Source organism: Trachypithecus francoisi, unplaced genomic scaffold (assembly GCF_009764315.1).
Source record: "Trachypithecus francoisi isolate TF-2019V2 unplaced genomic scaffold, Tfra_2.0 Lachesis_group3, whole genome shotgun sequence".
Taxonomy (NCBI): Eukaryota; Metazoa; Chordata; class Mammalia; order Primates; family Cercopithecidae; genus Trachypithecus; species Trachypithecus francoisi.
The window spans coordinates 104,259,587-104,275,221 of record NW_022681468.1 but is presented as its reverse complement, the minus strand read 5'-3'; the positions used below and the strand labels follow the sequence as shown (position 1 = coordinate 104,275,221).

General features: G+C 42.7%; 1 protein-coding gene across 5 annotated transcripts in view; it reads left to right on the top strand.

The window, feature by feature from the left end:
* PDE8A (phosphodiesterase 8A) overlaps nucleotides 1-15,635 on the top strand; it is a 161,106-nt gene that overhangs the window by 109,114 nt on the left and 36,357 nt on the right. For 4 of the 5 annotated variants that reach the window (XM_033190914.1, XM_033190916.1, XM_033190917.1 and 1 more), the window contains 5 exons: nucleotides 4,741-4,819; nucleotides 6,434-6,571; nucleotides 13,382-13,470; nucleotides 15,445-15,496; nucleotides 15,585-15,627. In XM_033190914.1, coding sequence (XP_033046805.1) covers nucleotides 4,741-4,819; nucleotides 6,434-6,571; nucleotides 13,382-13,470; nucleotides 15,445-15,496; nucleotides 15,585-15,627 — 401 coding nt within the window. The remainder of the gene's footprint in view (nucleotides 1-4,740; nucleotides 4,820-6,433; nucleotides 6,572-13,381; nucleotides 13,471-15,444; nucleotides 15,497-15,584; nucleotides 15,628-15,635) is intronic. The other variant, XM_033190915.1, reaches the window with a different exon arrangement.

Genomic DNA, 15,635 nt, shown 5'->3' with positions numbered 1-15,635 from the left:
ACTCTTACTCTTAGTCTAGGTCCCTCTCTTTTTACCCGGATTATTGAAAGCACCAATTAGTCTCCCTATATCTAGTCTTGATTCCTTCTTCATTCTCCACACAGACGTAACACATAATTCCATTTGTGTTCTGTTCTGTAACACCCCAGATAGGCACCCACTGCCTTCAAGATGAAGTCCAGACTCCAAAATGTAGCCTACAAGGGTCTCCATGGTCTGTACACTGCTTACCTCTCTGTCCTCATCTCCCATCATGCCCTGCTTTGTTCTCTGTGCTCCCGCTGGCAGCCAAATTATGATGTCCATTATACAGGGAGATATAAAAATATAAAGGGGAAGGAAATGTGAGACTAGAGAATTGGGAGAAATAGAGTCTTGTTCTGTCAGATACTAAAATGCACTAAAATGCTGTAACAAGTAAGGGTGTCACTGCTAGATTGGTAAACTAGAATATAAAAACCAGAAACAGGCCTGGTGTGGTGGCTCACGCCTGTAATCCCACCACTTTGGAGGGCTGAGGCGGGCAGATCACGAGGTCAGGAGTTCAAGACCAGTCTGGCCAACATGGTGAAACCCTGTCTCTACTAAAAATACTAAAATTAGCCGGGTGTGGTGGTGGGTACCTGTAATCCCAGCTACTCAGGAGACTGAGGCAGAAGAATCGCTTGCACCTGGGAGGCAGAGGTTGCAGTGAGCTGAGATGGTGCCATTGCACTCCAGCCTGGGTGACAAGAGTAAGACTCCATCTCAAAACAAAAACAAAAACAAAAACAGACTTGGATATATTTAAGAATTTAGTATATGATTGGCCAGGCACGGTGGCTCCCTGCACTTTGTGAGGCTGAGGCGGGTGGATCTCTGGAGGTCAGGAGTTCGAGACCAGCCTGGCCAACATGATGAAGCCCTGTCTCTACTAAAAAAATACAAAAAATGAGCTGGGCTTGGTGGTGCATGCCTGTAATCCCAGCTACTCGGGAGGCTGAGGCAGGAGAATCACTTGAACCTAGGAGGCGGAGGTTGCAGTGAGCCAAGATTGAGCCACTGCACTCCAGTCTGGGCAACAAGAGCAAAACTCGGTCTCAAAAAGGGGGAAAAAAAAAAGAGAATTTAGTATATGACTACATGGCATTTTAAATTAACACGGGAAAGGGTGGACTTTTCAGTGACTAGAATTGTGATAGTTGGTTAATTAGTTGGAAAGAAAATTAAGCTATGTTCCAGTCTCACGTCCTACCCCCAAAATGAACTCCAATGAATTAAAAACCTAAATGTGAAAAGGTAGGGCTACATAAGTACTAAAAAATAAAAGTGGACATATGTAATTGGATGACAAAGTCATTATAAACTAACATCTATAAAAGCCACATTTTATAAAGGAAGATAATCAGATTAGACAATGTAAAAATGTTAAGCGTATCTACAGTTAAAATAAACCTTAAATAATGTTTAAAATTTAGACAAATTACAAACTGGGAAAAATGTGTTTGTAACATATAGGACAGACATTAGGTTAATGTCCTAATACATGAAGAGCTTTGATTAATCAATTTTAAAATGATCAATTGAAAATTAGAAAAATATTAAAAGACATGTTCTCAAGCAGTTCACAAGAAATATTAATGGCCAATAAATGTGGAAAGATGTTCAACCTCACTAATAAAGACTTGCAAATGATTTAACATTTTTTATTTACCCAATCTAAACAAGTATGATAATACCCGGTAGGACTTCTCACAGATCCATTTCCTCCAAGCTTGTTATATTGGAGGTGAGAACTTACTTCTTACTGTTTTTTGCTTATTTTATTTTTTGATTTTTTGAGTCAGAGCTTAACAGAGTCTCACTCTGTTGCCCAGGCTGGAGTGCAGTGGCGTGATCTCTGCTCACTGCAACCTTCACCTCCCAGGTTCAAGTGATTCTCCTGCCTTAGCCTCCCAAGTAGCTGGGATTACAGTGGTACGTGCCACCAGGCCTGGCTGATTTTTTTGTTGTTGTTGTGTTTTTTTAGTACATGTGGGGTTTCACCATGTTGGTCAGGCTGGTCTCAAACTCTGAACTCAAGCAATCCACCCTCCTCAACTTCCCAAAGTGCTGGGATTACAGGCATGAGCTACCACACCCAGCGTGTTTTTTGCTTTTTTAAAAAAATAATTTTATTGAGCTGTAATTTACGTATTATCTCCTGGTTTTTTTTTTACATGCTAAAAATGAGCTGATTTTTATTGGCTAAGCTATTGTCTTTAGTGAGACAGTTTAGTAATACCAGGAATAATGTAAAGGCATTGTTTTATTTATTTACTTATTTGGAGTCAGGGTCTAATTCTGTTGCCCGGCCTGGAGTATAGTTGTATGATCACTGCTCACTGCAGCCTTGACCTCTTGGGCTCAAGCAGTCCTCCCACCTCAGCTTCTCAAGTAGCTAGGACTACAGATGTGCACCACCAGCCCAGCTAATTTTTTATTTTTTGTAGAGACAGGGTTTTGCCATGTTGCCCAGCTGGTCTTGAATTCCTGGACTCAAGTGGTCTGCCTACTTCTGCCACCCAAAGTGCTGGCATTACAGGCGTGAGCCACCATGCCTGGCCAGCATTGTTAGTTTTAGAGTTTACTTAGTAGTATCTCTGCACTTTATAAGCAGGCAGTTGTTTTCTTTTTTTTATCTTCTAAGGCCAGATAATCTTAAAATCATTCTTTGGGAGATTCCTTATACAAGGAAAAAACCTGGAAGCAACCTAAATGTCTAGTCACAGGGGATTTATTGAATAAATCATAATATAATCTTAGAATATTGTATAGTTATTTAAAGTCATAAAGAATTACAGTTATTGATATGGAAAGATTAATGTGTAGTGTGCCAGTGAGAAAAGCAGTTTATAAAACTGTAGAGTATGATCTTGTTTTTGTATACATATTACATATGCATTTGTACAAGTTAATGCCTAGAACATTTTTCAATGCTTATTGAAAATAATTGGATTTTTTTCTATAAAATAGAATGTTGGCCGGGCGCGGTGGCTCAAGCCTGTAATCCCAGCACTTTGGGAGGCCGAGACGGGCGGATCACGAGGTCAGGAGATCGAGACCATCCTGGCTAACACGGTGAAACCCCGTCTCTACTAAAAATACAAAAACTAGCCGGGCGAGGTGGCGGGCGCCTGTAGTCCCAGCTACTCGGGAGGCTGAGGCAGGAGAATGGCGGAAACCCGGGAGGCGGAGCTTGCAGTGAGCTGAAATCTGGCCACTGCACTCCAGTCCGGGCGACAGAGCGAGACTCCGCCTCAAAAAAAAAAAAAAAAAATAGAATGTTGAGATGTCTGGGTATTGGGATTTCAGGTTATTTGATCTTATTATTTTTAAACAGCTTTATTGAGGTATATTCAAAGGATTTTAGTGTATTCATAGAGTTGTGCTTCAGTCACCACAATTTTAGAACATTTTTATTATCCCCAGCCCAGGCTGGAGTGCAATGGTGCAATCTTGGCTCACTGCAACCTCTGCCTCCTGGGGTCAAGCAATTCTCCTGCCTCAGCTTCCCGAAGTAGCTGGGATTACAGGTGCCTGCCACCACGCCCTGCTAATCTTTTTTTTGTATTTTTAGTAGACACGGGGGTTTCACCATGTTGGCCAGGCTGGTCTTGAACTGCTGACCTCAGGTGATCCACCCGCGTCAGCCTCCCAAAGTGTTGGGATTTACAGACATGAGCCACCGCCCCTGGCCTAATCTACTTTCTATCTCTGCAGATTTGCTATTCTGGACATTTCATACACTGTGTGATCCTTGTGAGTGGCTTACGGTTTTCAAGGTTCATTCATGTTATGGCATATATCAAGACTTCATATCCTTTTATGTCTGCGTGATATTCCATTGTATGGATATAACACATTTTGTTTATCCATTCATCAATTGATGGACATTTGGGTTTTTTCCACTTTTTGACTTTCTGAGTAATGCTGCTATGAACATTTGTATGTAAGTTTTTGTGTGGACATAATGGGGCTGTTTTCCAAAACGGGGCTGCACTTTTTTACATTTCCACCAGCACTGTAGGAGGGTTCCTCACTAATCCATGTTGTCGACTGTCTTTTTTATTATTCAAGTGGGTGTGGTATAGTGTTCCATTTATTTTTGTTAATGTTTATTTTCTAATTTTTTTCAATAAACATTGTTACTTGTATAATTTTAAAAATGCTTTCAAACACGAGGGATGTGAGAAAATGCTCACAGAAGATGGCTAAGTGAAGAAAGCAGGAAGCAAAGCTAGTCATTCCAGATGCCCTCAATTTTGTGAAAATAATTTGTTTAAAATAATAGGTACAAATGATTGACTGCCTTCTCTTTGCCAGACTCTGTGCAGTATTCTTGACTCTATTCTCTTTAGTCTTCATGAGGACTCTAAGGTGGTGAGAGGGGAGGCTTGATGGGGTTCAGTCACTTGCCCAGGGTCCCACAGCTGCTGAAGAGCTGGATTTGACCCTGGCGTGTGGCCACCCTGGCCCACTGGCCCAATGTGTCTTTCCTTCACACTGGAAGGAAAGATACCACAGTGTGTACATAGTGATGATCCCAATGGAGCGGCTTGCAGGGGGATGTTTATTTCTTCTTTATGTTTTAAAATATTTTCTCCCTTCCTTATAAATCAGACGAAAAATACATTTAAATAAGTTAATGTAATAACCCAAGATTTTATTAGATTTTGTAGTATTTACATTAATCATTCCTTTTTTTGTTTACTCATAAAGGGCTTGTAACTCTGTATTCACTGCATTAGAAAACAGTGAAGATGCAATTGAAATTACAAGTGAAGACCGTGTTATACAGGTTTGTTATTTTGGAAATCTATCTTTCTGGATTTCTTGTTTTGTTCCAGTTTTTAGGATTGAACCTCTCCAATATGATTTTTTTTTTCTTTTTGAAGTTCAGGAGACCAGTTTTTCCTTCGAGGATTATCAGGACAAAATCAATAAAATATGTAATTTAAAATAAGCTCTCTGTAGATTAGAAAACATACTAACAATTAAGGTCTTAGAAAATGCCTATAGAAATACCACATTTGCATTCATTATTTCCACTAGTTTGTTTGTTTGACAAGGAGAGACTGAAAAGGGTGATTGCTGGCGGCTTGGGGGTAGTGCTGTTGTAGGAGGGGGAATGCTCTGACCATAACGTCTGCGAGTCTTTCACCTTTCTCACTGTTTTTGAAGATACTTTGCACTTACAGAAATATACTAGAAACAACTAAAAGTTTCAGAAATAACATACCTAGTAAGTACTGAATAAATTACACATTATTAGCAAAATGAGTTTATATGACTTAAAGCAACATAGCTTAAATGCTTTCAGATAACAGCAAAAAAGGGAGGTGCACCAGAAAAAACGTTCCTTTTGTCTGAGAATTAGCTCCACTTTGATTTTACTTCTGGGCTCTCCAGTCTTTCACTTTAATGTGACTTGTGACTTCCTTGTTGAAGAGTTGATGGTGTTGACTTTGAGTTGGTGCCTTGAGAGGCAGCGTGAGCCAGTGTTTGAGGGCACAGGCTTTGGTGTCAGACGGGCCTGGGCTCCATCCTGCTTCAGCTGAACAACCTTGGGCAAGTTGCTTAATCCAGCTGAATCTGCTTTCTCGTCTGTGGAAATGGAAATGGAAGTAATATTAGTAAGAACAACAGCTTGCCTTTTGTAAGGATGTCATGAGGACTAAATGAGTTAATGTATGTGAAGTGTTTACTATAGTGCCCAGTGAGGAAAACAGACCCTGACAGATAGTATCCAATTATTGTTTTATCATCATCACCATTAGCACGTGTACAGTTTTCCCATACGTTTTCTGCTTATCTTACAGTCATATTTGAAACTTAACCATAAAGCCTTACATTTGTAATTACTTCCTAGTTCATAGCCTGCTTTCCATACACATCATTTCTTTGAACCATATGAAAGAGACAAGAGAAATGTTTCATTCCCATATCCAGATAAGAGTCTCGAAGGGATTAAGTGACTTGCTGAGGTCAACGTTTGGAGGGGGAGGAGACCCTCCTGCCTGAGTGTTTTGCACTCTACCTGGTGCTTTATTCCGTCATGCCCCCGCCCCCACCCCCCATCTAAACAGCCCTGTTGTAGCAGCTCCTGGTTTGGCCCTGTACACATCCCTTCCCCTGCCCCTGTTGAAGTGGGAGTGGGCCTGCTGCCCTCCTGGAGCCTCAGGAGAACATAGCAGAAAGCCCAGCCAGGTGTCACGCAAGCAGAAGCTCGTCTGGGCTCCAGAATTCTTCATGGGTTATGTGCTTATGGCTTCAGAACTGCCATGGTGAGGTCCAGGCTCCTGAGCTTTTTCTGGGGAAAAACCTGAAGGGCTTAGGTCGAAGACCTTTGAATGTCCTCTTTTTCAAAATGACTTTTAATTCACTTTGTGTTTTTTCTTTTGTCTCCCTTCAGTATGCAAATCCTGCATTTGAAACAACAATGGGCTATCAGTCAGGTGAATTAATAGGGAAGGAGTTAGGAGAAGTGCCTATAAATGAAAAAAAGGCTGACTTGCTCGATACTATAAATTCATGCATCAGGATAGGCAAGGTAAGTAAGAGGTCAGTACCTTTTTTAACTTTCACAACAGAGAGAGAAGGAGGACTTAGTGTTCATTGAGTACTACCAGGTAATCTCAGTCTTACTCCTCCCAGCAGTCCAGGGAAGTATAGGGAGTGTTATCCCTGTTATATCCATTTTGCAGGTGAGGAAACTGGGGTCAAGAAAATGTATAATACGATTAGCCAATAAGCAAAGTAACTTGAATTGGCACTTAGCAACCACTGTTGTTATCTTTATAGTAGGTGAATAACTTGATCTTTCTAATAACTGGTCTTCTTAGTTGCAGATGTTGGCAAATGGTTCTGGGTAAAGAATTGCTAGTAAGGCAACACATTTTCAGAACACATCTGAGCCCAAGATTTCTCCAATCCTCGTTAATTCATTGAGCATTTTAAAAATGCCTTCTGTTAGCCAGACACTGTGCTAGATTCTGGTATGGAAAGAAGAGCAAAACAAAAATTCCTGCCTTAGAGAGCTCATATTCAAGGGTTGGAAACAAACAAATAAAAGTAACCATTATTCAATAATGTAAGAAGTCACATAATCATGATGCTGAAGGAACAGGCAGAAGAAAGGCAGGCTCAGTCTGAAAGGTTGTTTCTCTGAACCGCAGCCTCTGATAGTGCCTCATTGTGACAAATTTTAAAATATGATGAGAAGGAAAACACTACTGCTTTTCACAATCATTTGTGGTCCTTTCTGGTGGACTTTTTTTTTTTGCTTTTGGAAGTTGGGTAGAGACTATTAATCTGATTATTTCAAACATTTGAAAAATTGGTGACTTGTGCTGCCTGTTCTGTGGAGGCACTGATGGAAGTGATACTCTCTCCCCTATGGCATTTGGCTAGTGCCTATCTTGTAGCACAAAACAGCAGCTTACCACAGGGGCAGGGTGCTGTGCAAAGCTTATACTCCACTCATCTTGGACCCCATGAAGACACCATGAATTGGCATGTTTCTCTTTGCCTTCCCTATATCTCTGAGCACACAACATTGCCTTGAAGTGAGAACAAGGAAAGAATAGACCGGCTGCAGGGGCCTAGTGAAGCCCTGCCAGGGGAATGACAAAAGTAGGCATAGCTCTTATTTTGCCTTCAACTTTTCTGTCAAGGATTTTTTTTGTTTTTTGTTTTTGTTTGTTTGTTTTGTTTCGGTTGTTTTTACTAGAGGAAGTGGAAGGTCCTCTAGAAAGAGAGGTACGAAAGCTGAGATGGATGAAGAGACCCTCAGGTGCTCAGGTGCACCATGTAGGTGAGGGCAAGTTTTCCTTTCCATGGTTGAGAAGAACATACTCAGAAGGAGGCCACAGAGCAGCAGTCATCCGAGACCACAGCAGCCATGGTGGGGGTGTTACCGTGGCCACCTCAATCCTGGCATTTAGGTTCTTTGCTACTGCTGGATGAGCCAGTGGTTTTGTTGTGAGGTTCAACTGGGTATGAACCAGGATGGGCCTTGTACGCCTTGATGTGGCAGAACTTCCACTGAGACATTCCATGTCCCTCTCACTGAGGGGGCAAGTAGAGGTAAGGAAGGGATGCGCTCTTAAGTGCTGGGCTCCATCCAGTTCTGTGTGAACTGAGTCTCACCTCTGCAGGGGTTGTGCTGTTGGGCACCAGGTAACAAAAGGCCTCAAACTTGAATAGCAAGAGACCTGCTGTCTAAAATTACACTTATTGTGAGCAAAGAATAGGAAACATCATCAAATTATTGACCCCTATACTGCTTTCTTTTTTTTTTTTTTTTTTTTTTCTTGAGACAGGGTTTCATTCTGTCACCCAAGCTGGAATGCAGAGGTGCAACGGCCTTGATCTCCTGGGCTCAAGCAGTCCTCCCACCTCAGCCTCCTGAGTTGCTGGGACCATAGGCACATGCCATCATGTCTAATTTTTAAATTATTTGTAGAGACGGGGTCTCCCTATGTTGTCCAGGTTGGTCTCGAACTCCTGGGCTCAAGTAGTCCTCCGATATCGGCCTCCCAAAGTGTTGGGATTACAGGCGTGAGCCACTCACTGCAGGTGGCCTATACTGCTTTATTTCTAAAAAGAGCCTGGGTATTTGTTTTGTGTTTCCCAGTTCTTGGGGAGCATGGAAAAGTGACCTTTATCCTTTGTCAGCAACCTGCTGGTCTTTGGACAACATGGCAGCAGGGGAGGCCGCTGAGCTGGCCTGTGTTTTGAGGTGAAAGAATCCATAATTCCATCTCCAGGGAGCAGGGCTTGTTGAGGGGTCAGCAGGCCTTATGGAACAGTGGCACTGTGATCAGGAAGGGGAATTCAGGCATCTGCTGAGTACCAACATTGCAGAATGGAGACTCAGGAAATGGCCAGATGGCCAGGAGTTGGGGCCTTGGAGTGTCAGATACTAGGTGTTGGATATTGAAGTTGGACCTTCTTGGGGCAGAAGAGAAATTTTGATGACGTTCAAGCAGGGAATGTTATAAATGTTTTCCATCTCCACAAACCCCTGCTGCCCATTCTTGTCAGTGGCTCCTCTTTTGGGTAAAAATAACAGGTATGTTGATTTCCAGCCCCTTGCACTCATGTGTCTTTGCATCCTGTATGTATATCCATCCACCTGACTCTTCTTTTTTCTTCCCCAAGACTTGTCTATCAGGGCTCTAGAACCCATAGTCTCCCATCTTGTCAGATACCTAAACTTCACATTGTCTCTTCTCTTTTAGAAATCTTTTTTTTTTTTTTTTCTTGAGACAGGGTCTTGCTCCGTCACCCAGGCTGGAGTGCAGTAGCACGATCTCGGCTCACTGCAGCCTTGATCTCCCAGGCTCAAGTGATTCACCCACTTCAGCCTCCCAAGTAGCTGGGACCACAGGTGTGTACCATCACACCTGGCTAATTTTTTAAACATATTTTGTAGAAATGAGGTCTTACTGTGTTGCCCAAGCTGGTCTCAAATTCCTAGGCTCAAGCAGTCCTCCTCCCTCAGCTTCCCAAAGTGCTGGGATTACAGGCGTGAGCCACCATGCGTGGCCTCTTAGAAATCTTGATTTTTTTTTTTCCTCCCTCAGAAACTGTGTGTTATCCTTTTTCTGCCGTTTAATGGGTGCCAAATAAATGGTGGCTACTTAGATGCCTATGATGATGATATGCAGCTGCAGAACTCTTTAGCATTTCAAAACTTTGACGTTTATTAGCTCCTGTGCCTTTGCTTTCCTCTCTCACTGGCTCCCCTTTTCCTACTCTTCTTCCTTCTATTTCCTCCCAGATTTACCAGAACTCTGGCCTTTGCCCACTATTGTTGTCCCTCAAAATGCTTCTTTGTTGTTGAAGTATCTTTTCTGCTCTGTAGAAATCTCACACTTCTCTGGTTTTAGTGTCAGCCTCTTTTCCAAGGTCTGGTTCAGCATCCTGCTATCATCTTAATTGTCTAGCAATGGTTTTCTCTTATCTCCCATAAACAAAAAACCCAATCTCTCTTCCAACTCCTGCTGTCTCTGCTCATGGACCAACCTCACAGTTGCTTTGACTTAGATTCCTGAAATGGTTTTGATCCCTTCCTGCCTGTTGGTCCCCTCCATCAAATCCGCGAGCATTGATGGCTATTAAACCCCTGCTTTGAGGGTCCACTGCCTGGGCCTGACCTTGTTCAGGGCCTTCTTCTCACACTGTGGAGTTACAGCGTGTAACTCTGTCCCCTTGTGCGGGATCCTCCCTCTCCACTCAGTCCACCATTTACTACTGCCTCATTAGTCTTACTGAGTCATCATTTTGTCATGTTGCTTCCTCAGCATAGAGCTCATAGTCCTCAACTTGGCTGCCAGGATTCTATAGTTGAACCTCAGCCTACCTTTCCCATTCAGTAACAAAAGCTCCAAGTGTTCTTTGACAGTTTATCATGTGCATGCACTGTGCTCACCCTGGTGATAGGATGGCTGGATGATGATGATTTAATTCTCAAGACAATGGGTGCCAAGAGGGACTGCATCAATAGCCAGAGAAGCCCAGCTTGGTGCATAGCTTGAGGCAGACAGAAGGGAGGTAGTAGTCTTACTCCTGTTCTGAGGGGAGCTTGGCCTGGAGAAAGAGGCCTGTGCAAACCACCTGTACCCAAACCAGCTCATTTACTGAATGTTTACTATATGTTAGGACTTTGCTAAGAGTTTACATGAATTACCCAACCTAATCTTCATGATAGCATTCTAAGGTAGTACTGTTATTATTCTCAGGAACTAAATCTTTTTTTTTTATTTCCTTGAGACAGAGTCTCACTCTGTTGCCCAGGCTGGAGTGCAATGGCGTGATACCGGCTCACTGCAACCTCCGCCTCTCGGGTTGAAGCAGTTCTCCTGCCCTAGCCTCCTGAGTAGCTGGAATTACAGGCGCCTACCACCATGCCTGGCTAATCTTTGTACTTTTAGTAGAGACGAGGTTTCACCATGTTGGCCAGGCTGGTCTCGAACTCCTGACTTCGTGATCCGCCTGCCTCAGCCTCCCAAAGTGCTGGGATTACAGGTGTGAGCCACCGTGCCCAGCTGGAACTAAATCTTATATGATATTTATGCAAGTAAATATTTTTTGTTTCCACTGGTGACTGGAAAACTCTGTTTTCCAGTGACTCTGTTACCCAAGCCAAGCCATTGTCTAAATTGTCCTACTTCTTTAGATGGACTGTGGAACTTTGGCTGGAATGACCTGTTAGCCTTGACTTGGGATCGCTCAGCCACCCAAGTCTATTCAGAAAGGAGAAGAAAATCCTGAAAATGTGTGTGTGTGTGTGTGTTTGTGTGTGTGTGTGTATACACGGAGTCTCGCTCTGTCACCAGGCTGCTCACTGCAACCGCCGCCTCCCAGGTTCAAGCAATTCTCCTGCCTCAGCCTCCCGAGTAGCTGGGACTACAGGCACATGTCACGACGCCCGGCTAATTTTTTGTATTTTTAGTAGAGACAGGGTTTCACCATTGGCCAGGATGGTGTCAATCTCTTGATCTCGTGATCTGCCTGCCTCAGCCTCCCAAAATGCTGAGATCACAGGCGTGAGCCACTGTGCCCGGCCTGAATATATTTTTTTAAATGCTCACTGATTGAATAGGTCCCTGTAATTTTTTTTTTTCTCTCTCTCTTTATAATGTAACAGCTTTACTGAGATGTAATTTCTGTACTATACAAGTCACCCGTTGAAAGTATACTATTTGATAGCTGGGCATGGTGATATGTGTCTGTGTTCCCAGCTACTTGGGAGGCTGAGGTAGGAGAATCACTTGAGCCTGGGAGGTTGAGGCTGCAATAAGCCATGGTTGTGCCACTGCACTCCAGCTTGGGTGAACGGCGAGAACCTGTCTCAAAAAATAAATAAAGTATACAATTTGGTGGGTTTTATTATATTCATGGTTTTGCAAATGTCACAATTTCCCATATTCCCCTTGATGGTGAGCTTCAGAAGTAACCCTTAGACCTGTCTCCTGAAGCCTTCCTTCTAAGGTAGGCATGCAAGCTGTGGATCTGGAGAACAACCCACTTATTTCTGCCTAGGGAACCCTGTTTAGTCCTTGGTGGTTTTGGACTGCAAGCCTTGTCCTCTGGGCTGAGCTCCCCCTCAGAACTGTACTAAGGCCCATGCCTCCCTTCTTCTCCAGTGTGAGCTAAGGACTGAGCTGGGCTTTCTGGCTGTTTTTTGATAATAGCCCTTTTTTTTGGTGCCCATTGTTTTCAGAATTAGGAAGCGTCAGTAATCATCCTTTGATTCTATCAGAGTATCCTGGTTTCTTTTTGATCTGCTTTCCTAGAGGAGTCTGAAGATGAGCTCTTACATTGGTATATGGATGCAGGTTGCCATGTACCAAACTAGAATATTTCAGAATTGACCTGGAGTAGGGCTCTGGATAGGAAACTTCAGCTAAGCCAACAAGGCTGCCGTGGTGCTCAACTCCGGGCCTGGATCAACTCTAGGTCCTGAGGGACTCTGGAAGGCTAAGAAGGTTATGGTGTACCCGAGGGGTTCAGTGTCCTACTGTGGGTTTTAGGGATTTCCATAGCTTAAGAGCCTTGGTGATTTCTTGGAGGAATTCATAACATTTTAGGATGGTGACAAAACCCAGCTCCATCTTGGCTTTCCCTACCACCCCAAGATAAAGGGAGTCACCATGACCCGGTTCTCTTGCTGTAGTCTTGTTCTGCATAGACTTCCTTCCCCAGGCTGCACTTCCTGTCTGAAAGAATCCTCACGTTTTGTGTCTGATCAGGAGAGCACAGCTAATGTGATTTCAGCCCTGGGTTTTGAGGTTTCATTGTTTGTTTTACTTGAGTTTGGTCCTGGCTGTTACCTCATCCTCCACACCCCATATACAGGGGGTGAAACCTTCACACATCCCAGAGGGGCCTCTAAGCCATTTAGTTCACTTCAGAAGCCGGTAGTGGTCACATAATGGCCCCTTTTGGCCCCCAGTCTGGATATTCTTCCCCTCCCAAACACAGGGGCAGAGGCTAAGCCCCCTCTTCCACTTCAGCAGGTGGGAGTTTTGAGAGGAGGAAGTGAGGGGGAGTGCCCTTTATTTGTGTGTCCAGGACCCCTCTTGTCTGCAGATGGCCACTGAAAATATATGGCCACTTAGACTATGGTGACCTGACTTTAGTCAGCAACTCAGAAGGAGACGGACTTTGGAAGTTAAGAAAGAATTATCTGATTACCTGAAATCAGTTTAGGGTTGAGATCGTTTTTTATCTTAATTGCTTTAGCAACGTAAGTGAATCAGAACTGAAGTGGAAGTTTCTGAACTTGTGAAGAACTGAAGTTGGGTTTCTGTTTTCAACACAAAATATGATGATGCTTACATTCCATTTATAGGAGTGGCAAGGAATTTACTATGCCAGAAAGAAAAACGGAGATAATATACAACAAAATGTGAAGATAATACCTGTCATTGGACAGGGAGGGTAAGTGGAAAAAACAAGTACATCAGTCATCATACAGTGTTTTGGGTTATTGCAGAATTTGCTTTGAATATTTAAGTTAAGGACTGCTGACAGAAGTGTTAAGGTCAGGTGTCATCACAGAATGGCCTTCCGGGGGTAGTGTTTCCTTGGTGACTTCCTCATGGCTACAGTCTGACCCTCCACTTGCAGCGCACAGCCACCGTACTCTGGGCAGTCCTGTTTAAGCTGCATGGATACACAAGAAACCAAAGTATTTGTTTAAATCAGAATGTCACTTTAGTAAGCTGTATGAAATACTAACTGGTAGACTCCCTATATTGAAAATATTTTTTACCTAATTTGATAGGCTATGTATTATTTCTGCAAAGACCTATCAAATTAGATAAAAATATTTTAAATACTAACAGTTATGGACATTCTTATATAAAACAGATGTGACTGTAGATTGGAAACCAGTATATATCAGGAGCCTAAAAATTTCACAGTTTATCTCAGAAACCTATCTTAAAGAAATAATATGGTAAGATGAAAATTATGAATATGAATTATAGAACACCTAAAATATTGCAGCCATTAGAAATGACGATCATATTCACAGGTTCTAAGATTAGGGCCAAAAAAAGTAGAAATGATGATCATAGAAAATTAAATTACCTCATGCCTGTAATCCTAGCACTTTGGGAGGCCAAGGTGGGAAGATCCCTTGAGCCCAGGAGTTTGAGATCTGCCTGGGCAATATAGTGAAACCCCCATCCCTACAAAAAATTTAAAAACCAGCTAGGTGTGGTGACACACACTTATCAGTTTTCAGGGGACTGATGTGGGAGAATCGCTTGATTTTGGGAGGTCGAGGCTGCACTGTGATCGTGCCACTGTACTCCAGTCTGTGCAACAAAGTAAGACACTGTCTCAAAAGGAAAAACAAACAAACAAAAAACAAATATGAGAAAAGTTATGACATAATGTTAAATGCAAAAAGTAAAATGTAAAATGATACCTAGTGTTTAATCTCAATCATGCAAAGGAAAGAAGGAAAAAAGAACAGGAGAAAGTATGGCAGCGACAGTTGTAGTAACTACTGTTGTTTAATTGAGCCCCTCCCTTCCTGGCCAGTTCTCAGTGTCTGGTAGATGCCACTTCATTCCATCCTAACTGCAGCCCTGTGAGGTTGGGGCTGTGATCATCTCCACTTTACAGATGAGGAAACTGAGGCTTAGAGAGGTCAGGTTTCTAGCCTAGGGGTCCAGCTGCCAGCGTGAGGCGCAGCCAGGCTGCAGACCTCAGCACTGACTGCACGGCTCACGTGCTTTGTCACCAGGCTTTGCTGCCAGTTGGTGATCGCCTCAGGGAGGATCTGTGTGGGTTCTCTGTTCTGATTCTTTGCCCTTTTATGTCCTTTCCAAATTTTTTGTGGTAAGTATATAGGGATTTGATTATCAAGGGGAAAAAATGAAAAAACTGAAGGAACAATAAATAAATGAGAAGAGTCAGCAGCCTCTGAGCTAAGCCCTCGTTGCTTTGTTTTAGAAGTCTAGCTAACCACGTTCAGTGTGAACCTCAACTCCCAGTGTGTCCTGCGGCTGTGGCCACCAGTGACTGTGAGCAGATTGTTTGTTGGAACTTGAAGAAAAGCATCAATATAAAGGGTTGTGAAAATAAAAACATGTTAAGGAACTAAAGGCTCTTTATTGGTTAACATGCCGTTCATTTTAAAAAACATGTATATTTGATTGTTTCATGATTAATTGGGAAGAATTTTGTCATTTTTACTGAAGTCACTTGTACAGAGACACCAAAGGATGTTTGTTATCTCTTGTTTATGTATTGGTGGCCTTGGTCACAGTAAGAAGAAATGTTCTCAGAGCATTTTGTGTATTACAAAAGGGAGGTGCCATTTTCGTAATAAAAAATTAACGACATATCCATCAAATTAGAGAGTCAGAAGAGAAATAATGCATTGTTTTTTACTTGCAGAAAAATTAGACACTATGTGTCCATTATCAGAGTATGCAATGGCAACAATAAGGTACGTAAGGAGAGCCCCTGGGACCCCAGGAACACCCTAGCAAGATTTTCAGCAATCAGAACTAATGGCTTTTAAAATTCACTTTTAGGCTGAGAAAATACCCGAATGTGTTCAGTCTGACACTCATACAGGTATGGTG